Source organism: Pseudonaja textilis, chromosome 15, assembly GCF_049901715.1.
Source record: "Pseudonaja textilis isolate UNSWEBS1 chromosome 15, rPseTex1.2, whole genome shotgun sequence".
Classification (NCBI taxonomy): Eukaryota; Metazoa; Chordata; class Lepidosauria; order Squamata; family Elapidae; genus Pseudonaja; species Pseudonaja textilis.
The window spans coordinates 355,908-380,685 of NC_142004.1; the positions used below are offsets into that span (position 1 = coordinate 355,908).

The 24,778-nt window shown below is 62.5% G+C and overlaps 1 protein-coding gene across 1 annotated transcript; it reads right to left on the reverse strand.

Moving 5' to 3' along the window:
• Nucleotides 1-23,778, reverse strand: KIAA1671 (KIAA1671 ortholog). Its single transcript, XM_087913450.1, has 15 exons — nucleotides 23,696-23,778; nucleotides 17,007-17,095; nucleotides 15,197-16,706; nucleotides 14,559-14,652; nucleotides 11,026-13,652; nucleotides 10,733-10,861; nucleotides 8,674-8,803; nucleotides 7,281-8,144; nucleotides 3,483-3,601; nucleotides 2,778-3,009; nucleotides 2,513-2,693; nucleotides 2,180-2,305; nucleotides 1,890-2,032; nucleotides 1,629-1,715; nucleotides 1-1,452 (listed from the first exon to the last, which is right to left on the reverse strand). The coding sequence occupies exons 3-15, from the start codon at nucleotides 16,666-16,668 to the stop codon at nucleotides 1,411-1,413; spliced, it is 6,246 nt and encodes a 2,081-aa protein (XP_087769576.1). The 5' UTR covers nucleotides 16,669-16,706; nucleotides 17,007-17,095; nucleotides 23,696-23,778; the 3' UTR covers nucleotides 1-1,410.
• Between the last annotated feature and the right edge of the window lie 1,000 nt (nucleotides 23,779-24,778).

The window sequence follows — 24,778 nt, forward strand, 5'->3', positions numbered from 1 at the left end:
TTGCTCTGAGCAAGCTTTTTAATCAGACGGTCAAGACGGAACGTGGCCAGGAGGAGCACAGCCTCCCTCTGCGGCTCCCAGGGGAGCTCTCCCAGCCTCAGAAATGCTGCAGATGCCCGGACTTCCTGCTGGCATTGCCAGGAGAGGCTGCCTCCAAGTGGCACAGGGGGCAGGGCCATCTCCCCCAAACAATGGACAGGGTGCCCGAGGGCTGGCGGAGCAGATGGGCCTCCCTGTGCCAAGCTGGGGAAGGAAGGAAGGGAGGAAAGGAAGCCGGGATCCAGGACTGGCACCGGGGAGGCACAGAGGCAGCTGGCGGTCCCCCCCGCAGGCCCAAGGTCTCTGGCTGAACCCTTGGGGGTGCCAGAGCATTTTGAGAAAAGCACTTCTCGGGGTGTGTGTGTGTGTGTGTGTGTGTGCAGTGTGTAAGCCCAGCAGGGTCTCAGGAGGCAGGAATGCAGACCCCGAGATTGGGCACAGGGCTGACTCAGCAGCCAGCCAGCCTGCCAGGCACCCTTGGGGTAGCCGCCGTGCTGCTAAGGGGGCTTCCTAGGGGCCCCACAGCATAACCAAGGGGCCCTTCAGAGGTCGAGCACCACCACTAGCGGATGCATTCACAGAACTGCCCAACTTGGGGTTTCTCCAGTTGACCAGGACGGAGCAGAAAGGGGCTTGCCAGGGTCTCTGCCCTGTTCCCAGAGATGCCGCCCCCGGCCACGCAGAGGCCCATTCGTTTGCTGACCGATCTCCCCAGGCTTAGAAGCGGGAGAGAGCCGGACTCTTGGAAAGGCCGGAATCCAACACAGGATTCCCTGCCCCAAACGTTGACAAGGAAATCGACAGCTGACAAAGACGATTCAGGGCCTGAGCCAATTGGCCTTTCGCCTGTCTGTCCAACGAAAAGGCCACCTGGGGGGGGCTGATTTACAGAAACCCCGAGGAGGAGGAGGAGGAGGAGACATTGGCTGGGCTTTGCTGCTTCCTCTCTCACTCTCTCCCAGGACAGGGCGGCTCAGTGGCCCGTGCCAGAAACCCTCTTCCTCTGATCCTTGAGCCACGCGGCCCCTGGCTAAGCAGCAAGTCCACGGACGTGTCCAGACGATCAGAACCGGATCCTGAAGAAACGAGCGGCGTCCCTTTCCCTTCTGCGCAGGGCAGCAAGCGGGATCCGTCTCTCTCTCCTGCGGAGAGGAGGAAGGCTGAAGCGCCTACCTCTCCACGGATCGCAGTCCTGGCCTCAGCTCCCCACAGGAAGGCGGAGCGTTCGGGGCAGCCCCAGATGCAGGCTGGTGGGGCCGGGGCCGTCCCACAGCCCCCCTCCGAGGCTGGAGTCAGGCAGGGCACCCAGAGGAAGGCACTGAGCGCAGGTCAAGGCAAGGGAGCCTCGGGAGGGCAGGGAAACGGCGGCGGTCAGTTAAGGCAGCTCCTCCTCTGGCCAGTCATGGCTTCAACCTGGAAAAGAGCGGGGAGTGGGGGGGGGTGGGAATCAGGCCATCTGACCTGCCTGGGCCTCCCCTGGATCACCTGCAGCCTCTTCCCCCACCCAGGCAGGCAGGCAGGCAGGGAGCTGCCCAGGCCAGGGCCAGCCCCCGCTTTGTCTGGCACCCCCCCCACTGCCCCTCCCGCACCCCGCACCTCAGATGGGGCTCTCTGGCTGGCCCTGCTTCCTCCTGGACTTCAGCTCCGTCAGCCATGGGGGGGGCAGTTTCTCCGGCCTGAAAGGCAGCAGAGCCTCAGCAGCCACCCTGGAGGGGCTTCCCCTGCTGGGGGGGGGGGGGCATGGGGAGGCTTTGCTGAGATAAGGGGGCAACCCTGGCACACCCACACACCCCCGGTGGCCTTCAGGGCCATGTGGCTCCCACATCCCCCCACCCCATTTTCTCTCTCACCTCCCTTCCTTCTCGGGGGTGGCCGCCAGCACCCGGCCCCCGGAGCCCCTGGCCGGAAACGGACCTTTGGGCGACTTGCAGAGGGGCGCAGGGGGGGCGTCCTCCCTCCTCCCTTCCGACTCCTGCCTTTTCCTGAGTTGAGCCTGTGGAGGAAGCCCCAGACCCTCTCAGGAGGAAGCGGGAAGCAGCCCACGGCCCTCGGGGGGAGCCACCCCACCCCAGCTGTGTCCAGAACCCAGCCTCCTGGGACCTCCAGGGTTTCTGCTGGGAGGGGGCCTTCCCTGATATACCTTGAGGGCGGAGGGGCCAGGCCTGGAAAGAGAGGCGGCCGCGGCTGGGCAGGGAACAGCCTCTCTGCTGGTAGGGGCTCCTCCTCCTCCTCCTCCTCTTCCTCTCCTGCCCTGGGGGCTTCTCTTCTTCACCATGAAGGGGAGGGGGGGAAAGGAGAGTTATCACCAGGCAGACTGAACCCTCCCCCGCCAGAAGCTTCAGGACTGAGGGGGAGGACTGTGGCTCCTGCCACCCAGCCCTTCAGCGCCAGGAGTTCTGCACCCCACAGCCCCCCCCCGAGATGCTGGCGGGGGGGGCGTTCCTGTCTGCAACAACCTTCCCACCGGTCCCACCTGTGGAGTCCCTGAACATCCAGCCGCTGGCTGCTCCCCCCACTGCAGAGAAGGGGTCCGGCTGGGCATCTCCGCTGGCACTCCTCCTGAGGGTGTGGGAGACGGGGGCCCGATGCCGCTGCCGCTTTTTGCCCAGCAGGACGCGGCTCTTCAGGACCCTCGAGTCCAGCCGGGCAGTTGACTGCAAGAGAAAAAGAGACCGGCTTACAGCCCAAGCACAGACCCCCCACCCAAAAGAGCCAGGGGCACCTGCCCGGCAACCCACCTCCAGGAAGGAGAAGTCTGGGCTGCCCTTCTCGGTGGCGGGAGGCTTGGCTGGACTGGCGTCCGGGCTGGAACCGTCCAGGCTGTGGCTCCTCTGCTCCCTGGGTAAATCCGGTCGGTCAGTGGCCGTGGCCGGGCCCCTCTGGGAGGAGTACCAGGAGGCTGGGCGGCCAGGAGACGGCTTCTGTGCGGGGGCCATGCTGCCCTCCGAGGAAGGAGACTCCGGGGTGAAGCTAGGAGAGGCACCGGGTGAGATTAGGCCCCCGAGTGGCAGCTGGGAGCCTCTCCCATGATTGCCAGGGCCCCGCCCTCTCCTGAGGCGAGGGAGGGGCTTGCTCTGGGGAGGGGGAAGCAGCAGCAGGAAACAGGCCACCAGTGTCTGCCGGAGGGGCTGGAATGGGCCTCTTCTCTCCCCCAGGCCCCCCAAAGCTGCCTGGCCAGCTGCAGCACAGAGGGAGCCTCGCCCCAACGGGGTCCCGGCCAAGGAGCTGACTGAGCAGGGAGAAAGCAGCTGGAGGCCCCCACTGCCCCCATCAGCCCCCCCCTTCCCATCCGCTCGGAAGCCAGTGCTGGCTCTGGGGGTGCTGCCCAGGGCCAGGGAGGGGTCCTCGTAGCTCCCCTGCCCTTCTTGCAGGACTGCAGGAAATGGGGGTGCGAATGTGCCCGTGGGAGCCGCAGCTTCGGCCTCCCCCTCCCTGGCCCTCACCTGTCTCCGCTCTGATGCTGGTCGCCCCAGGTGCCATACCTGCCGTCGGCCTCCTGCACGAGGACGTCGGTGTCCCTGGCCTCTGCTGACGGCCGGCCAAAGCACTGCTTCAAGTGGTCCTGGGGAAGATGAGAAGGGGGAGCTGGCATCACCCTCTGCCGGAGAGAGACCTGGGATCTGGGTGCCAGGAGGAACAGGCTGGGGGGGCAGCACCTCCGCCCTTTCCCTCCCCCCAATTTCCACAGCCAAGGGCCCAGCAGGCCAAATGCTGTAACTTCCCTATGGAAGCAGAGTTTCCGGGGATTTTACAGTGGGGAGCCGACATCTCTGCTCTTCGCAGCCGCAGAGCCTTTCATAACGACAGGAAGCCAGAAAAAAACCTTTTCTAATCACGTTGGTAAATGTTCCATTTCACCGCTTTGTGGATATTAGAGAACTTCAAAACAGTGAGTTTAATTTGACACCTCAAGATTTGTACCTTTTTTGGATTGGAGAGGTTTTAAAGAGGGACTTAAGAATTTTAAATAATATATAACTGGCAAAAACAGAAAAGAGTCTTGATTTAAGAAAGCTTTAAACGGACTGGGAGACCAACAAGATTTGACACACTGGTTATTTTTGCTATAAGACTTGAAAAACCATATACAGTTCCACTTCCGACTGAAGTGGACCTGAACCCCTGCCGGGAACGGAGGCCTGAGGAAGGCTGCAAATGGACACTAGAGGGAACTCAAAGGCCAGACGGAAAAGAGGGGAAACAGCAAGCCAGCTGCAACTTTTCCCTACAAGAGGTTTTTTAAACACGGACCAAAATGTCAATAACTGATATCTCAGAAAAGACGCAGATTTCAATGAACAAGCCTTCAGAAGACGATGAGAAAAAAACAGACTCGGGCACTATTGCCTGGAAGACAACAAAAGCGGAATGACCAAAATGGGAATTCAAGAGAGAAATCCAGAAAAGGACCAGTGGCAAGCAAACCTCAGCTCTCTCCCCGAAGGCCCAGCCCCCCCTCCCCCCCCCGCCAACCCACCTCCTGGGAAAACCCTCTGGGGAATCTCTCTGAGGCTTCCCAGCTCTACCTCCCACAGCCACCTCTGGGCGCCCCCCCCAACGCCTTCCGGCAGCGCAACCCCCAACAATGCGGCCTTGCTGCACCACTACTCACCCAGATACCCATTGCCTGTCCAGGCTGCAGCCCCCGTGGCTGGGGGGGGTGGGCTCTGTGCTGCACACACACACACACCCGACGCAGCAGGCACCCCCTTCCTGAGCCAGCCAAGGAAACCGGGGGGCGGGGGCACTACATCCCTCCGCCCACCAGAGAGATGGAGGAATCCTCCCTGGCACGGGCTTGCCCCACGAAAGAGCCGGGCGAGTCGCCCTCAGCCGGAGGGTCACCCAGAGGAAAGGACCAACGTGTCCTGCTTGCCAGGCAGCAGCCAGGGATGGCAGAGAGGCTTTGAAAGGAGCCGGATACAACCTGCTCTCTGTCTCCGGGGGAGGGGAGCACCCTTTGCAGAGCTCTGCAGTTCAACACCTGCTCCCGGGAAAAGCCCAGGGTTCCTGAAGGGCTCCCGACTGCTGAGCTCAGCAAAGATGACGCTGGTCGCAGCTCCTTGGCCCTTCGCTCATCCCATCCTTTCGGCCTGCTTTCTGTTCAGCTGGCGAAAAGCAGGAGTGGCCAGGGCGCAATACACCCCCCCCAGGCAAGGCCCCCCCCCACTTCCAAAGGGTTTCCTTCCAAGGCCCACAACTGGGCGAGTCTGCTTTGCACACCCAGCAAGCCCACCCCACACAGACACACAAACACACTCCAGGAGAAGGGAGCCTGTGTGCAGCGTCAGAGCAAGAGGCGGCTGCAGCCACAGATAAGCGGCAGTTCCTAGAAGTGGCTGACCTCACCGATGACAGGCTCTCCCCCGTGCTCACAGCTCTTTCCAGGATGGGGGCTCCTTCCTAGAAGCAGGGGGGGCAAGGGGCCAAGGCTTCAGCCAGAGATGGCCAAGGCCTGGTGGGGGGGTCACAAAAGGACCCAAAGGGATATAGGCAATTGTGGAGCCCTCCAGGGGGCTTCCCAGCAGCTTCTTCAATGAGACGCCAGCGGATTTTCTATCTCTCGCCCCCCAAAGACGTAGAAACGTTCCAGGGTATTTTTAACCAGAGCCAGAACAACTCAGCCAGGCATCTGCAGCGTTTCCAGCGATTCGGAGGGCGGGGGGAGGAGGAAGCAGGTAGCCACTCAGGAGGCAGCCAGGCACCTTCTCCAGGACAAGCAGAAACGGCCCTGACCCAGGGCTCCAGGTTCAGGGCTTCCCCTTGGGAGAGAGACCCTCACCCTGCTGGGAAAAGCCCCAAACCTCCCCGAACTCTCGCCGAGCCATGGCGGCAGGGCTCCAAAGCAGCGCCAGCCTTCCAGCCGGTCAGGAGGGAAACAGAGCAGCTGCAGCGCTGGACACCGGAAGAGAAACCCAACCTCTGGCTGGAGAAGGCAGCCACTCGGTTTGTCACCAGGCACCGTCTACAACCGTTGCCTGCAGAAGGGCTTCTGCTAGGCATACAGTGGCGGGAGAAAGACGCTCTGTCCGGTGGTCCAGGGCTCAACCCCCCCTGCCCAAGCCGCTTGCCCAAGGAGCCGCCTGGTTCCTAGTGGGAGGCAGTACTCAGTTCTCTGGTCTATCCACCAACCACGCAGCCAGCGCCAAAGTTCCCACGTGCTGAGACGTGGTATCGCCCAAGGGACAGCACCCAGCCGTTCCAGAGGGCTGGCACAGCAACCTTTCTGAGAACTTTGCCTTGAAGATCACCTGAAGACTTCTCTGGCAGATCTTGTGCCAGCCATACCTCCTGGTTAAAGTCCCCTGTGGGCAAATATTTGTGGGAGAGAATCCAAACAAGGCTTAGGAGCTGGTGCCAGAGCCAGACGCCATCCGGTTCGCCACAATGGTTCTTGAAATCTCAGAGGATTGCCTCCCACTCTCAACCCCTTGAAGCTGTGTGGACTTCAACTCCCAGAATTCCCCAGCTAGCACAGTCATTGCTAAGAATCCTAGGGCTGCAAACACTCTTACAGCTCAGCCAAGGCCTCTTCTTTTTTTTTTTTTTTTTTTTGGGGGGGCTGCGACGCCTCTTCTTATGGCAGACTTTTGCCCATTTCTGGGAAATGGAGGCCAGACCAGCAGGCCAGTTCCTGGAATGAGTGGTGGGTCAAAGATAAACCATGCAGAAAGCAAACCCACCCGAGCCCCCCGCCCACTTTTCCGGCTAGGACAACATCAAAGAAGAAAAGCCCCCAAGAGGAGGAGAAGCCTCAGGCCAGCCTGAAAGGAGGCCTCTGGGCGAAGCTGCTTCTTCGGCTCCGGGTGGGCTGGGATTTCTAAAGGGGGCTCCAGTCCGGGGTGGGGGGCTTGGCACCCCACGCCAACGGGGCTTCTCTGCCCTCTAAGGAGCAGGAGACCCTCAACCCCGGATCTGCCAGCCTGCCCCACCTTGAGCGCCCCTTCGGCCTCACGCCAGCTGGACCCTGCGAGAGAGGCTGGCAACCTTCGGCCCCTTCTGGAACCATCTTAGGCTTGGGGAGACGGGCCCCGGCCCTTCACTCGCCCCCGACGCCTTTGGGGAAGGCAGCTGGGCCGGCCGCGTGGGGCGGGGCTCCTCCTGGCCCCGCTCAGCAGTGGCGAAAGGACTCTGCGGCCACCCTCCTCCCCCCCAGCTTCTTCGGACCAAGGCGCGAGGAAGCCTGCAGGGGCAGCGGGGAGGGTCTCCCTCCTTTCCCCCGAGCCCCAGCCCGTCCTTACGAGCTCCGGCGTGGGCGAGGGCTGCTCCGGGCCGCCGGCGGGCCTCTTCCTGAGCGAGGAGAGCCGGCGCTGGCTGCGCACCGAGAACTGGCGGAAGGACTCCCGGCCCCGCGAGGCCAGCTGCCTGAAGGAGGCCGTGCGCTTGAAGGGGGCCCGGCCCGGCCCCTCGCCCGCCGCCCGCTCGGGGGCCACCGCCGCCGTCACCAGGTTCAGCGCCTCGTGCAGCGAGCGGCGCACCGAGCCCACCCAGCGGCTCACGTGGCTCTGCGCCCCCGCCACCTTCTCCCCAGCGAGTCCATGGCCGGGCCGGAGGGAGGGGCGGGGGCGGCCTAGCGAGCCCCCGCTCAGCCGCCGCCCGGGAGGAGCAGCCGCCGCGCGCCCCGGATCCCGCGCAGGGAGCTCCGGTCCGGGCCAGGACGCGGGCGCAGCTCCCCCGGCCCCCATCTGCCGAGGCGCCTCCGAGCCCCTCTCCTCGCCGGTCGCCCAGCCAGGAGAGCGCGGGGGAGGCGGCGCGCACCGCTCGCTCGCTCGCAGCCGGCTGGAAAGGCCGCGCTTGCAGGAGGGGAGTTGGGGGGGCAGAAGGCTCCGCCGCCGCCGCCGCTCTGCCGGGAGGAAGCGACAGCGGGAAGGCAGGACCAGGCCGCCGGGTGGGACCCGCGGGAGTGCGGGCGAAGTCGCCATGGCAACCACCGGAGGAGCAGCAGCATCCGCCCCGCGACTCGGACGCATCCATCGGCCCGATGCCGCCGCCACGTCACGCCCCCGCATTAATCCTCTCCTGCCAGCCGCTCGCCCCCGTCTCCCGAGCCTGCCCGCTGCCAAGGAGGGCTCCTCCTCCTCCCGGTGCCGCCCGCAACCCGCTTGCTAAACTCCGGGGGTCTCCATGTCCCCTGGGGGCCCAGCTGCCAGGCCCCCCTCCAGTCAGACCAGCAGGCCTTGGCTGCTCTGAAGGGGCAACCTCTCTGGGTGAGTGGGGGGGCAACGGGCATCTGGACCAAGGCCAAGGGAAGCGCCCTGGGTGCTCTCTTGCCCTCCCCCCCCCCGTCCCTCCCGGGCGCTTTCCCTTCCAAGGGACCTGCCCCCTCCAACTATGGGGGGCAGATGGCTTCATTGGAGCTGGTGGCCTTGACTGAGCCCTCTAAAAATAGCAGGCGGAGAGGGGGCACAGGTGTTTGGAAGCCCCCCTCCCTCCGTCAACAGGAGTCAGACGCTGCCGCCGCCCTCCTCCTGCCCCCCTCCGCAGTTTCCTGTTTATGCCACTGGCCTGAGGAGAGGCTGCAGCGATGGTTAAAAATAACTGGCAGCTTCATTGATCTGAAATCTGAGGGCAGAAGCTTCTTCCTTTCCCCTATTTAACGATCAGCCTCCGGGCCGAATCGCCCCAAAGGCCAACCTCTGCCAAGGCCACCGAGTTTTTAACCACAGCACCCCATAATCCTTTACCCTGACCGAGCTGGCTGGGGAAAATGGGAGTTGAAGGTCTCTTTGGTCCAGCAATGGCCAGCCGGAACCCCAAAGGCCCTCTTGTGCCCCAGGAGGCATGGACGCAGTCAGGCGAAAAGGAGAAACCGGCCTCTGAAAGCCGCCCCCTCGGACCCCCCCTGGTTCTAAGCCCTGCGTGGCTCAAGGAGAGCACCCCCTAAGAAGTGCTGCCTTGGGCAGGACCTCTTGCAGGGGGCAAGGAGATGCCAATCAAGCGACCCCTCCCAGGCCACACCACTTCCTGCTGGGAGGGGTGGCCAGCAGGGGGAGCACTCTTCGACACAGCAGGGAGTGCCAGGGGGCTGCTCCCCCGCTTGTGTTTGGAAGCAGGCCCAGGCAGGGGGTGATTCGCCAGGAGGGAAGAGGCCAGGTTTATACAGCTGACCTCAATGTGGCATCCTCCCCCAGGAGAAAGAGGGATCTGGCCCACGGCATGAGGGTGCCCCCCGTGCTAGGCCAACAGGGGTCTGCTCCGGGCCCCACCAGGCCAGTTCCAGGCAGACTGGCTTCAAATCCCACCTCCGGGGAGAAGAGCCCGGACCGGCTCCCAGCCCAAGCAGCCCTGGTACCTGAGCAACCCAGCAGCTCCAGAAAGGCCAGAGTCAACATGCTGGAGGGCGGGCAAAGCACCTTGGAAACCAGCTGGGTGCTTGGAGGGCAAGGCTGCTGCCGCCCTCGTGTGGCCTGCCCCACAGGTGCCGCCGAAGGCCCTTCAGAAGGTCCTCCTCTGGAAGGCCCACAAAAGCAGGAAGGGAAGGGGCAAGGAAGGCCCGCTCAGGTGACGGAGCCAGGAGGGACTCCGCTGGGCAAGGGGCCGCCAGGTGCCCCACTCTCTCCCTGGAGGCTCATCACCGTTCAGGGTCGGGGGTTATTTGCCAAGACCCTGCAGGACCAGCGGGCGGCAGCCCCAGAGAAAGCCCCAGCCCTTCCCTCCCAGACGAGGCTCCTCCCCACAGGACCTCCCCCCTTACAGCAGGCAGGGAGGGGGGCTCATCTCAGTGCAGGTCTGCACAGCTGCAGGAGCCCCCCGTTTCCCCACTGGCAGGCAGGGCAGCTTCCGGAGGGTCCCTCGGCTGGAGTTACTTGCTGGAGGTCAGAGCTGGAGCCGGCCGTCCAGAACGCCTCCCTGGAGCCCAGACCCCTCCCCCCCCCTCGGGGGTCATGGGTCAGGTAAATAAGTGGCTTTTATAGCCCGCCCGCAAAGCTCCAACGGGGCAGAAGAGGAAGCGCCACAGTTTCCCAGCCCCTTCGTCTCCCATCAGCCCAGGCCAGGGGGGCTTAACCTCCCTACTGCCCCTCCTCCTTTGGACCAAGGCCGCTTCTGCCGCAGCCTCTTAGGAGGGGACAGTCTGCCAGCCCACTCAGAGGCCAGGCCTCACCTCCAGCCCAGGGGCCCCTGGCCTCCTCCAGAGGAGAACCCAAGCAAACACCCCTAGGCCGACGGAAGCAAACACCCCGCCCCCCCCCCCACCCCAGGAGACAGACTCAAGCCAAGTTCCTCTATGAGGAAACATGGTTTCTTCAATAGCCCACGACCAACCGGGTTCAACCCAAATGCTAAGCCATAAACCACGATAAGCCCCAGGCGAGCAGAGCCACCTGGCGGGAGCAGCACTGTAACCACCACCACAAAAATGAAGGCAACGGGGACACAAACCACAATCCCTTCCCCATGACGAGGCCTTGGAGGACATCAGGCCTCCCCCGCAAGCCCCCAATTGGACTCCCACTTAGAAGCACTTCTGCTGGGGGACGGACCGAGCCCCACCAGGAGCCCTCCAGCCGATGGCTGAAGCACAGAGCGGCCAAAGGCCAGTTCCCTCCAGCTCTTGCGCCGAGTCCTCCCACGCCAAGGCAGAGACCAACCAGGGCCCAATCCTTGGGGGAACCAACCGCTGACCCACGGCACCCCGGGGGGGGGCTTCCCGAGCGGGCGACTGGGTGCCCAGGGAAGAGGCTGCGGCACTCACCCCTGGCCAGTGATCAGTCCTCCGCTCATTATAGAAACTGTCACTCCGTCGCTGGGCAAGGAGGAACGGAGAGTGCTTGATGGCTGCAGCATCATCAGGGTCCACTGGGAGGCCTCCTTCTCCGAGATCCTGTTGGGAGGAGACCCGTCAGTGGAGAAGCAGCCCTCCCCCTGCAAAAAAACCCCTCAGGCCCTGAGTCTCGCCAGCCCCCTTGTCCTCCTCCCTGGATGTCTCCAGGCAGGCTGAGTTCAACTCCCAAGGGAGCCAGACGCCCCCGACTCCCAGGCCCACACGTACCCGTGTCCCTGCGTGGAGAGGCAGTCCCGGGCGACAGGCTTCCCTTGCTCAGGCAGAGCCTCTGACAAGTGTGGGTTGGATCCAGCCTTGGTCCCAAAGGGAAGCTGAGCCTCGCTGGGCTTGGGTGGCTCTTTCCAGAGGAGCAAGGATTGAGGTCCGGCACGGCTCCCGTCCCTGGGGATGCGCTGGCACTGCTCCGCTCCGCCCCAGGCTGCCGCGCTGCGGGAGGGCCCTTCCCCCAGACACCGGCCTGGGGCTCAGCTTTCCACCCAGGCTGGCCATCCGGCAAGTCACTGCTGGGGCACCACCCCCCGGCTGGGGCCAGGACGGCCCACTGCTTCAGACCGGCTTCCTTCCACCAGCCTCCGAGGTCCCTACGGGCAGGGTGGGGGCCGGGACTGGCCCCTTTGGCACTCTGGGGGCCCTGCCCGGTGCCCTCTCCTTGCTCCCTGCCAACCGGAAAGGCTGTCTTCTTCGACCTTGGCCCGGGGGGCTCGGCGGATCGTGGCTTTGGCTTCTCGGTGTCTGGCTTGCCCCACTGGGGAGGACTGCAGGTTCCCTCTCTGGCCCCCCATGGATCCATGCTGCCAGGCACACGGCTGCCCTCCGTGCCCGCCCCTTGGCCACCGCCCAGGGCGTGCTCCTCCCTGGCCTTCCCCCCTCTCGGGTCAGAGCTGCAGGGAAAGGTCCTGGGGGTCCATTTCTCCCAAGGAAAGAAGCTGCTCTCGCTCTGGCCCTCCTCTCGGGCCCAAAGCTTCTGGGACTCCCCCCCGTATTCTGCCATCAGCTCGTCAATGTCCACCACTCTCGACCTGTAGTGATCGGGGGCCTCCCGCTGCTCTCCCCCAAGACCGAGGGAGCCAGGGCTCTGCTGCTGGCTCTGCTGCTGGAGGGGCGCCAAGTAGGAAGGAGGCCTGGCCCCAGGACAGAGGGCCAGGTCAGCTCTGGCCGGATGCCCTTCGGCTGTGGCCTCTGGCTGTCTCTGCGGCAGCTCCTGCTCTCTGGCCTCGGTCGGTGGATCCTGAGAAGCGCCGCTTCGCCCCTTGGAGCGGCCCGGCTGGAGAGGCCCGGCTGGAGAGCTCCCTCCCTCCGAAAAGCTCTCTCTGTGCTGGCAAGGGGAGGGACGGGCACTTCTGGAAGGAGGAGCCCCAGCCGCAGCTCTCCCAGGCTGGCTATCGATCTCCTCCGAGATCTGGTAGGTGACTGCAAAGTACGTGGCCTTGGGCTCCGAGGGAGAGAGCGGCTTCTGGGCGCCACTGGGAGAGGCGACCTCCGCCTGCCTGGGCTCCACTCCACAGGGGGCCTGGGGGCTTCCCTTTGCCGCTGAGCCACCCATCGGATGCAGGGCGTCTCTTCTGCTGGCCAATCCGGCAGCACCCTGGCGGGGTTCCCCCGGGCCCTCAAACCTGACAGAGCCAGCGTGGGGCACAGTCTTCCTCCGCCAGCGGCCTGAACCTTTGGCAGCCGAAGCACCACGGACGCCGCTCGCCCACCTCACTTCCAGGCTGAGCTCTGGCGGCTCCTTTCCTTCCGCCGGAGCCTCCCAGGCTTCCCAGGCTGCTCGCAGCTTCTGCCCTTTGGGATCCTCTGGCCCCTGAGGGGGCTTCAGGTCCAGGCTGAAGAGGAGTCCTGGGCAGCTGGCCCTCTGATCCAGCACGCCAGCCCTGCCTTCCCAGCCATCGGCCTCGGGCGCCCCGGCTCCAGTCCTCTGCAGGGTGTGGCCCTTGGGCCCTGTGGCCCCCTCCCTCTGGACCTCAGCAGCAGTGAGCCGCCTCTCCTTCCTGGTTTCCAGCCAGGGGGCCAAGTGGCCGCCATCCTTCACCCTGAAAGACGCTGCTCTCCCTGAGGCTGCCTGCTGCCCGGCCTGATTTCTCTCTGGCCCGGTTCCTTCTCTGTGCAACACAGCCTGTCTCCCGGAGGCCGGGAGGTCCTTCAAGGGGCCGGTTCCCAGGCCAGAAGCCCCTCTCCAGCCTTCGCTCTTGCCACAGCCCCCGGCCCTCCGATTCTCCTTCAAGGGTCTCTGGCGGCGGAGAGTGACGGCCTTCCCTCCGGAGACGGCTGCCACCGCCTCGCTCTGCACCATCTCCCCCACGGTCTGCAGGATCTCGTACCTGGGCTCGATCCTTTGCGCCAGCAGGGAATCCTCCTCCCTCAAGGGATCTTCGTCCTCGGTGAAAGGCCTGGGGTCTTCGGGCCCTCCGGCCTCCCAGTTGGAGGCTTTGGTCGCCTGGCCGTCTCCCAGCATTCTCTCCTGCCGAAATTCCTGGCCGTGGGAGGGCGAGCCTCCGAAGGTCGCCCTCAGGGACAGCAAGGCCGGTTCGGCGCCAAGCTGGCTGGCCACCACACTGTGTCTCTCCACGTGGTGTTCAAACATGGTGGCTCTGACTGTCTTAAGGCAGGCATCTTCACTGGACGAACTGGACGCCGTCCTCGCTTTGGGGCTGAAGACCAGGCCAGGCTCTTCCGCTGGCAGAGAGACCTTTGGCCCACTTTTGGCAAAGCTGCCCTCTCTCTTGGGGGGGCCGTCCACGGAGGGTGTTTTTGCCAGCCGTGGGGGCTTCCAGGGACTGCCAGCCATGCCGGCTCCTCCAACATCCGCTCTGCCCACAGGCAGCGTCTCCTCCTGAAACAAGCAGAAATGCGCAGGGATTAGGAAGGTGTCTGGGACACCTAACAGGCACCTGCCAGATCAAGTCTTTTTTTCTTTTTTGCAGTCAGAGCTGAAAGCGCTCAGGAACACGAGGTTACAACACCTCGGTCTTTTTCTTTAAATAGTTCATAGCAGTGTATTAATTTTTTTAATGCAGGAAACAATACCAAGGAGGTTATATACTCCACTCTCCATCCAGTAACGTGGATGGGCATTTGGCCCCTAATTTAAACAATCTCTTTAAATTTCAGGTTCGTGAAAGGAATGGCGCACCTCACCAAGCTTTGTGCAAAGGCCGCAGAAACTTCACAGCAAACATACCTGGGAGCTTTGCAAAAATGTAGATATTGTGGCAAATGTTTACTAAGCTGCCCGTACAAGCAAAACTACCACAACCTCTTGGGCGCACACCTACATGCACACCTCCACTTTCACTTGCATGGAGCAGAGCCAGCTAACCAGCAGAAGCCTTTGACAGATCAATGAATCACGGGGAGGAGGAAGGAACCTTCCAGAAAGGGCTGGGAGGAACACAAAGGTCGGGCGGCCCTCAGGCGGCTTCGAAAGAGCTGAGGAAAGGCGTGAGCCTTTCTTCAGTCTTGGGACACACCAATTCCCATAATCCACATGCTGGCTGAGGGATTATGGGAGAGGAACTTTAAACTTGGGAAAACCAGCAGAACAGTCGGACCGTGATCTAATTTACTGGGAAAAGGACAAACCCCCACAACTCTTTACCCGTCGATTTTCTGGGCCACCCAAAAAGGGGATCCTGCCGGGCTTAGAGGGCCCATTTCGCGCAGGGCCATTCAGGCCGCGTCTAATGTAGGTTTCCCTCTGAGGGGGAAAATGGAGTTTGGGTTCCCCTGCCCCCCTCACCTCCAGAGCCTCTTGCGTTTCACCAGCAGGCTTCCTGGACCATTCAGGCGGCCTCTTGGGCTTCTGCTCCCCTGCAGTCACGGGGCCAGAAAACCTGTTGGCAAAGATCCCACGTCATTAAGGAGGGAAAAACACAGAAGACGCCCCAGGCCTTGTGCAATTCCCTCCAACCTTTGCAGCTGAAAGGCTGTCAGCTGTCACTGTCCCACGCTGACAAAATCTTAGCGCTGGACTCCCCCAAGGGTTTCCTCCCCCTGCCCCAGAATCGGCCTGCCCGCACGCCAACAGGGCATCCCGGGCTTCCATCCTACATCCAGGCTTGTCCAAGACCCCTGGAACATCCTTCCATCATGCCGATCCAGGTGGAGCTGGTAAAATTACCCGTAAACTTCCACCTTACTGGACCTCTAGTGCTGGCAGTTAAAGGTGAACTTTATTCCTCCCTCCACCCCCAGGGCCCTGATTAGCTTCAGAGGCCCGAGGATGCTTCCCTGGAATGCTGAAGTATCCTTCCCAGCTGGATCCCGTCCGGATAGGCTGGACCTCCACTCCCAGAATCCCCTGCAGGGGGTTGTGGGCGTGAACTCCAGCCCATCCGGGAGGCCCCAGCTTCAGGGGGGCTGCTTCCCCTCCCTTACATCTTCGTCAAATCTGCGGAAAGAGGCCGGGAGCGGAAGGAGTGGCAGCGCAGGCCTCCTGCCTTGAAAGCCGCGTTCTCTGCCGTCAGCACTTGAATCCTCTGCTGGATGTTCAGGATCCGGATCTCCTTTCCGGGGCTGCAGTGGAGGGACTGGCTCTCGGGGGCAGCCCGAGGCTTTGCTGAGGGGTCCAGGAGCGGGGCGGCCTTTTTAGGGCAGCCGTCCGAGGCGTCTGGCAGGTCGGCCTTCCTGAAGCCAGCCTCCTGGGCAGTGACCTCCCCCGTCTCCCACAGAGGCCGGCCTTGGCCGGCCCTGGGCTGCCCCATGCTGGACTTCCCCTGGCTTCCCTCCTCCTGTGCGCACTTTTGCCCCACGTCCTCCGGGACAGTCTGGCCTGGGGGAGCTGCTCCCCCAACAGAGGGCAAACAGCTTTGGCTGCCGGCACTTTTGGCCCTGGGCCCAGATGGGGCAGCCCCACTTAGGCCGGCAGCGGCGCTCCTCGCCCCTGTGGCCTCCGGAGCCCCGTCGCCGGCGGCTGGAAAGCTCTTCTCCTTGCTCTCAGCCAGGCAGGGCTGCTTCTGCCAGGCTTCAAACCTACTCGTGAGGTCCGGGGGGAGCGGCCTCGGCTTTGGGCTCCCTGGGCCAGAAGCTGCCTGGGGAGGAGCTGGTTGTGTTGGTTCCTGCCAGGATTCCCGAAAGCCAGCCGAGGCGGCGGGTCCCCCTCCCGCCTGGGAGTGGGTCTCAGTGGCCGGAGTTGGACTCTGCTGTGGCTCAAGGCTGCCGGCCGAGCCCTTGGGCCCCCCCGCAAAGGCCTCCTTCCAGTGAGGGGCCCAGGAGACTGGCCTGGGGTCCGTGGAGAGTGAGGGCTGCCTTGGGGGCCACTTCTCTGAATGGGAGCGCAGCAGCTGCCCCTCCTGGGCCTTGGAGCCTCCCTCTTCGCCCCTCCCCTTCGCAGGCCGCCTGCTTTCAAAGAGGATGAGGGTGTTGGCCTGAGCACCCGGGTAGAAGGGCAGGGGGGCGGCCGGCTCCACGGGGCTCCTACTGTCCATCGGTTTCTGATCCAGCAGCGGAGGGACGTTTCCAGGCAGCCCCTTGGCAGCGTCTTCAAAGGTCTGGGCCAAGGGGGCGGGAGGTTTTGGCGTAGCACTGCTGGGCTTGAGTGCCGGGACAGGCGGCTTCACCGTAGCAAAGGTGTCGGAAGACGCCTCCCGGGAGAAGGGCTTGGGGGCCCACGGGGGCCTGGGCACGGTGGCGGGCATGGTGGCAGGGCCCACTGGATGCCCCCTGCCCTCCGGGGTGAGTGGGGCCAGAGCACGGGGGCCCTCCCCAGGCTTCCGGCTGGCGTCAGACAGCGAGCCGATAAAGGAGTGCCGGAAGGCGGCCTCGGTCCTCGGTTCACTTATGCCGGCCAGCGAGGTCAGGGCAGAGCCGAGTTCAACTTGTGTGGCCATCGCTCTCCTTAAGGGCCTCATGGAATCGGGATGGTGAGGGTCCCGCGAGGAGGAGCCCCCTACGAGAAAGGGAGAAAGCAATGGGCATCAGTGGGAGGCTGAGGGGCCGTCTCTCCTAGCTCCCTATTCCCCCGGAAATGTTCCCCATAACCATAGCAGCTGCTTCCAGGCCCACCCAGAAGGGCTGGATCTCTGCTGCCCCCCCAGCGGTGCCCCATTCTTCTCCCTTGGAGCCCCAGCACACGGACACAGGCGTGCAAGCGCGCACCCTCTGCCACAGCTCTCCCACAGATGCATTGTACGCCGCTAGCCTCCCAACACCCATCCGGTTCCATTCCCAAGAAGCCCTTTCACACCACCTGAGTGTCCTGGCCCGTTTCACAAGGATCCCACTTGGGAAGGGATCCGGGGGGGACCATTCTGAAGCAGCATTCAGCCAAGGCCGGTCCTGTGAATGAAAAGGAGGGTCGGGGGGGAGAAGGCGTTCAGTGGCTGAGGAAGTCCGTGCTTGCCTCCTATCCCAGGAGTGATAACCTGGACCCCAAGCTGGCCCCTGCCTTGCCCCCTCCGAGTCCTGGGGTTCCCCTTGGGGATAGCTGTAGGCCTCCCATCTGCTCCACTCCCTCTCGCCTCCTTAGGAAAAGGACAGGCGGGAATTTAATTGGCTTTTGGGTTAAAAAAGAAACCCTCGGCACCCAACCTGACATTTGCATCCCGAGCATTTTATTCCCAAAGGAGGCAGCTGATTTGGGGATGCAAACAGCTCCGGGGGGATTTGAGGGCAGCAGCTACCTTTTCCCAGGAGGGATCCCCAAGGCCAGGTCTTCGTGGGGGGGGGGGAGGGAAACGGAGTCAGGTATTTCATCCAAGCCACTTCCCAGCCAATTCCCACAGCAGGAACCGGACGCCAGCATTTCTTTTTCACCACAAACCCCTTGAGACACCCCTAAACCCAGATCCCGGGTGCTTCCTCTGCTTGGAAAGGGGGCTCGGTGCCCCTTGCAGAGGTCCCTGCAAAAGACCCCTCTGGCTAGGTCAGCAGAGGCGGAAGGCTGCTCCTCGCCTCCCGGGAACAGGAAGGCCCTGCCCGGAGATTGTTTGCTGGCCGAGGCAGGAAACAAGCCGTCTTTCCAGCCTTCCCCAAAAGGCAGCCGTGGTTTGAGCAGACCCGTCTCTGTCATTAGGCAGGCTTGTGGCCTCACCCTGAAATTACAGCACAGCAATTAAGGGGCTCTACCGTAACCGGCAGACTTTAATCGCCCCGCAGCGGCAGGGCAAACCAACGGCCATCCACTCCGAAGCAGACAAAGCAGAACTGCCCGGACCCCAGCATAAAAGAGGGTGGGGAGAAGGGGCTGCCATGGACCCTGCTCAACACCCTCCTCTCCGGGGCAGCCCAGAGGGACCCGGGTCGAGTCGACGTGGCTACGGCGGTGCTTCTCTGCCCTCGTGCAGCCGGGGCCAAAGCCATCAAGCCCTGCAGCCGCCTCCACTTTCACCGCCTCCGCCCTGCTCACACGGTCAGAAGGGTATTGGGGTGAGTTGAGAGAGCCAACCTGCAGGCCAGCCCTGGGACAGCCGGAAGCAAGCCCGTGGTCCACAGCAAGGCTGACTTCCCCATTCTGCCTTGCAGGCAGTCCAGCAAGGCCTCTGGGTGGCCAGGTGCACAGGCTGCTGACCCATCCTCCCAGAGGGCTCCCCTCCAGCCAAAGGCGCCTTCCTCACTTCCCTGGGTTCCACCGGGAGCGAATGCCTGGCGTCTGCCCTGTGGGGCCTCCAAATCCCCAGATCCCAAGCCCTCCGGCTTCCCTTCAAGGTCTCTTCAAGCAGAGTTGAGAGCTGGTGCCTCACCATCCAGCTGAGAGGCCTCTGGCCCTCCAAGCCTGCAGGGCCGCTTCCTCTGGCAGCAGCCAAGGGTGGCCCTCTCCTCCTCCTCCCCCCACCCCAGCCTTCCTCATGCAGACCCTGGCCCACAGCTGGCTGGAAACAAAACCCTGGCCGCTCTCTGGAAGGGCACAAGGGCCGCGGCCCCAGGCGCTGAGCAGGAGCAGACACAAAGGCCACCCGAGCACCAGGGCTCTTTGCCCAGGCCCAAGGCGGCCGGACGGTCTTCCCCCAGGAGGCCCTCTTCTAAGCTCTGGGGGGCTACGAGCCCCTTCCCCAGAAGGAGCCCAGGGGGGTCTCCCTGCATGGATCTGCTGAAGGCCAGGCCCAGCCACCACCAGGCTCCGGCAGCTCCTTCCCTACAGGAGTCTCAGAGCCACCTGGGATTCTCAAGCCGCGGCAGCCATCCCGAGAGCCAGCCCCAAAGGGAAGCTCTGGGGGCAAACACCCAACGGAGCGGGGAGAAGCGCTGGGACGAAGCAGCACAGCAGAAGGGTAGCCAAGAGGTGGAGTCGCCTTCTTCGCCCGGAGAGGCCCCTGCGCCAAGGCCCTGGAGCCAGAGAGCAGCCGCTGGGTCTCCCTCCTTTCAGGGCCGAACCCCGCCCCCTGCAAAGCTGGCCTCCAGGCAGAGGCATCCCTGGCACGGCCTCTGCTTCCCCCCATGTCAGAGATCCCCTCTTTGTCCGTACCAACCAGCCATGAAACGCAAGGGTAACGTCTGCTGCTCACCCAGGCAGGCAGGCCGGCAGGCAGGCAGGCAGCCCGAGAAGACAAGGCCAGGCTACGTTGCGCTTTGCGAAGGAATCCCCTCTCGAATTGCTGGTTCGGAGCCCTCTAAAGCAACGGAGCGATGGCCCCGCTTCCCTTGTGCGTTGCACTCTCTGGAGAACGCAGCTGGCGACCAGCAGAGCCCAGGAAGTCGGGGCAGAGGAGGGCCTCCGGGTCTGTCAAGCAGGCTGCCCCAGAGACTCTCAGCACCAGCCGGTTCCCAGGCTGCTTGTTCCAGCGCGGAGCCACGGGCAGGGAGGGAAGGCAAGCCGGCACAGGAGGGCGGCACCTCTGGGTAGCCAAACAAAGAGCTCTTGCAGACAGACCACAATTCCTGGCACCCGGCACATGGGAGAACCGGGCAAGCGGCTGCGGGTGGCTGCGACCGAGTGGCGGAGCCTCACAGGCCGGGAGGCCCCCCTCCCACAGCCCAGGAAAGCTGGGCTTTCTCCCCAGGGCAAAACGAGGGACTCGCCTGTTGACCTTCCCCAGCCTGTTGCCCACCAAGGAGAGCTGCAACTCAGCAAAGCCGTTCAAGCCGAACACGTCAACCTCCGGCCAGCCACTTCCCAGCCAGGGCAGGCCCTGCCTTGCCCTCCTCCCCCCGCCAGTTATCAGTGGTGCTAAAGGAGCAACAATCCTTTTACTGCCCTCAAAGTCCACCATATATGGTCACCGGTTCCGATTTATTTCACCCCAAACACGAAGCCTGGATTATTCCCAGGGGCACCAGGTTCGCTTCTTCCTGCGGTTGCCCGGCACTCTCCAAAGGTATCTGTGCAGGAGAACCAGCCCTTCTGCACAAGCAGCCCTGGGCCCCCAGGGACACACCCGAGGGAACCTTGGCCCAGTGCCAGACTAAGGACGGACCACTCCGAGCGGCACCTCAGCCTCACCTGAAGGCAGCCGCCCACCCGCCCACCTTCTGGGCCAGGTACCCCAGCGCAGGGCCTGCCTCTCCTGCCGCCAATACAGACCCTGGGCCGGGGCTGCGTCCTCCTCGTTAGCAACCGTACCCACAGGACATGCTGCTACTGAGGCGGTAAGCAGCGCCCCTCCCCCCCACCCACCCCCGCAAAGGACCCGCAGCGGCCTGCCCAGACCTGTTCCACCACACCTCGCCTGGCATGCTGTGCCGACCTTTGGCCCGAGATTCTGCCCAGAGCTGGTTCTCCTCTGGGCCTTCAGAAGCTGGCACCAGCCCTGTCATATGCCAACGCCCACAGCAGCCCCCCGCCCGCCAAGATGACCTATGGAACCAGCTTCATGGGTCTCGCCTTCTGCTCCGCTTCTCTTCCGATTCCAGTCCCCGAATCGAGAAACCTGATCTCTCGGAGCTGTCTGCAGAACAAGGAATCATTTCCCTAAAAGCAGCACTGCTTTGCCACACCTATTAACTTTTATTAATAAGGTAATAAATCAGTGTTGAGAACGCCTGCCCCTCTCCCCCAGCTACCAAGACTGGCTTTCATCAGCTTTAATTAACTTAGGTGGAACTTACACACACACACACACACACACACACACACACACACACACACACCCTGGCCCTGCCACTATTCTGGGCTTGGCATTTCCATGAAAAGACGGGTTCAGGAGGACGCAGGGGAGCCGGCTTTGAAGCCCCAAAGCTCAGGAGGAAAGAGCAGCCGGGTCCCCCCAGGTACGCTCTCCAGGTCTCACCCAAGGCTGCACTTTGCAACTCTTCTTGTCAGATTCTGTTTCCATGAACATCAGGAACAGGACAGGAACGGCCATTTCCCATTTAAGTACTGCAGGGTTTGTCTTCACTGATGCACATATAGGTAAAGGAGGCACAACCTGCTTAGCCACACAGCTTAACTCTCCCCTTCCAGCAGAGCAGAAGAAGCTACTTGGGTCAACACACAGGGCTTTGTTCTCCCCGGCCTCTTCCCCTTCTTCTCTCCGCCTTAAAGATTCCTCAGGACAGAACAGCCGCCCTCCTAGCAAACTTTAATCTCCAGCATTACCAATTCACTTTTGTTTTGCCAAACACGGTGCTGCCCATGGCTGCCCTGGTGCTCCAGGATCCACAAGGCTGGCTGGCCAATTCCTAAGCCCAAATCCACCCCGTATTTGTCTCAGAACAGTCTCAACCACCGTCCGAGGAGATGCACAGAGCTCACCGCTGAGGAGACGGTCTCTGCCTGGATGACTCTGAACTCACTCACTGGTTGAACTGGTTGGACTGGCCTCTGCATTCCTTTCGAGCTCTGTCCACATGGCTTAATGGGTGAATTAACTCCTGCTCCGATGAGTAAGTTACCACTTATTAGCACCGTCCGGCTCATGGTGCTGGGCAGGAAGACCGAGGGTGGAATTTAAAGCAATTAGGTGATGGGCATGGCTGGAGGACTTGCACGGATGGGCAGCAAAAGCCATCCGAAGACGGCCCGGGGGGCTTTGCTCTTCCTGCCTCCCAGGATGTGGGATCATGTGTCAGAAGTCTTCCACCAGAGCAAGCCAGCCAGCCTTCGGAAATCTAAACGCAAACACTTTGATCGATATATCCCCGGATAACCATACGCTGAGGTATTTAAGTTGTTCACACGTTCCTTCTAGAAGAGCATTCATCCTTTGCCAGAAAAACCCAACAGAAACAAGCATACAGATTTTTTCCGATTAGCTGCTCTACTTCCTGTCATAACTGAGAAGAATGCCAGCTCTCTTCCTGAAACGCACTACAAAAATATACTCACAAGAATTACAGGGGAAAAAACAACCCAAGACAAATTAACTTTTTTTTCCACGTTAGCCTTACCACATAGGGGTTTTGGAGCCTGTTTTCAACAACCTGCTGCTCAGTGGGATTTCGGTAATATTGCTCTTTTTCTATCTAATAAACCTCCTGTTAATACCTCAACTTGGGGTCTACCTTCTAGACCACCTTATTCATTTTTTTCCTGGGATGCGAAAGGAGAGCCTGGAAGCAGCGCGTCTCTATTGGGGCCCCCAATTCTATAGAATGAGTCTCTCCCCCCGCCCCGCAATCCTCCACAATCCTGAAGAATCAACCCTGACAACTTTAGGAAGGTGGCCAAGCTTGGTTCCTCTGGCCGGCTTCCAAAGAAAGGCATTTTCATCATCGCCTTTGTAAACACGCATTGTTTAAAGCTACTTAAGGAAACTCTATTCATGGCTATTATTATGTGGGCACACCTCTCAGTTTGCACACATCACGTGAGAAGAACTCCTGGGCACACATTTCCAACCGCAGCACAATTCCTTGGAGCAGAAAGACTTTCTGGATCAGGTTATTTGTTTTTTTCTTGCCATGAGACCTTCTTATAATTGCCACTGGGGGCTAGAAAAGATTTATGACCCATCCAACAGTCATAGGCTGCAATCCCGGAATGGCATTTCCACCTTAATTATCGTATTGAAAGGCCGAGGGGAGAAGCCACCGAGAATCTCTACAGCCAATTTTCATACTCCAGGACACAGCAGTGGAAAATTATGTCTGAAAGACTTAGACTGGGATGTAACACAGCCTGGCTGCCCCGAGTCCTCCCATCTGCCGAGGACTTTAGCTAATCCGACTTTGAATGCTGAAAATACAAGCCAACGCTGAGAGAGTGCCGTCCTTTCAGAATAAATGACTCCGCTCCGTTGATGGCACCAGGGACGGGGTTCCCCCGTTTGCCAGTGTGGTTGGTTGGTGGTGAAAACTGGAGGCGGCAAGCGAACAGGGGAGAAGCCATGGGGGAACCCAAAGGCAAATCAAAGGCCAGCAACCTTTGGGCCCTTCAGCCCCCAGCCAAGCCTTCTCTTGCTGCACCAGACTGGACAGAGATAAGGTCCCCCACCCCGGGACACAGGCGCCCCCCAGGCCCAAGATCCACTAGATCCGGCCTGGTCTCAAGAAGCCCAGCGGGATCCCATCTGGCCAACGGGGCAGGAAACCCCGGAAGGACCGAGGGGAGTCACCTGCCTTCCCAGAACAAAGCGCTACCTGCGGCCAGTCGGCTTCCTTTGGACCCACCTGGGGGATCCGCTGCGTCGGTCCTCACCCGGAAAGGACCCCGGAGCCGCGACTCCTGGGCGGGGGGCCTTTCGGAGGCCCCGGAGGAAAGCGGGGAGTCCGGCGGGGACAGTGCGGAGAGAGACGCCTGCCTGCCTGCCTGGGCAAGGAGAGGGGGGAGGGTCCGGGGGCGGCGGGGAACGCAGGGCCCCGACCGAGGGGACAACAACGCCCATGCTCCCCAGCCAGCACCTGCCAGGCTCGGGGGGAGACCCTGCAGGCCCTCGGTTCGTCCCGGGGGCGGGGCTGGAGGGGGCACAGGTGGGGAGGGGTCCTGGGGCGGGGATAACAGGCACACCTCGCTCCCCTGCCCCCCACACCGCGACCCTCTGCCCCCCACCCCGCAGTCCTCACCTGGGTCGGGCGGCAGCCTCCCCGCGCGCCCTCCGCTCTGCGGTGCAGCCGAGATCGCGGCGAGGAGGCGTGGCCTCAGCCGCTCGGGTGGGCGGGGCCCGCGCAGCCTAACCTGCTCGTCGACCCAAAGCCTGGCGCGAGGGAAGCACCTCCGTCGCCATGGCGACTCCACGTCCCGAAAGGGCAGGGCTACGTCTCGCGGGTCGGAGCTTCGAAAGAGTCGGAAGGTGGGGGGAGGGGGGGGTGCGGGTCCCGTCGATCGCCGGTTCGAGACCCGATCACGGTCGCCAAAGAAGTCCTCCTCGCCCGGCCCCTGCAGCTGCCCTCCCGGCCGCTTGGACAGGCTTCCCGCAGTCCAGCCCGGAGTGGGTCCCACCAGCCCGGTCGCCTCTGGGGTGAGCGCCGCCCGCACGGCGGGCCTGGGTCCACCTGTAGCCCCCACCCCAACCCCCGCTGTCCAGCCCTCCGTGGAGCCCAGGCGGCGCCCCCCGCCCAAGATGTGGACTGCAAGTCCCCAAATTCCCCCGCCCGCTCCCCAGAGCCCCCTCGGGCCGAGCGCCGCCCCGCTCCCTGCGGGGAGACACCCCCCGCCCTCCCGGGCAACGGGAGCTCCGCGGAGAGGCGCGTGGCCTGCTTCGGCGGGCCGGGTTCCACCTTCGGCCCCGTCGAGCTGCCGGCAGGGGCCCCCGAGGCCGGAGAGGCAGCCGGCCCCCCTTCCTGGCCGGGGCAGGCCGGGCGGTTGAAAAATTCGCGGAGGCCGCTTCTTTGCTTCCTTTTACTGAGGATCACTTGAAAATACATAGAACCGAAGACAACATCGAAGTTTCTCTTTGTTTTTCTTTCTGGCCCCAGAGACACGAATGGCCAGAATTCCAAAGCGCGATCGAGTCAATGGCAACAGAGGAACAAGGGCGGAATTCAGGCAAGTCCCAAGGCTTCGGGAAAGAACAAAAACCACCCAGCGACAAAAGGTGAACCATAGAAACTGCGATGCCAGGAGGCCCTTCCAGCACGGATGGGCCAAGCCCCCCACACACACGCACACACATACATACACACCTACACTGCACACGCGCACACACA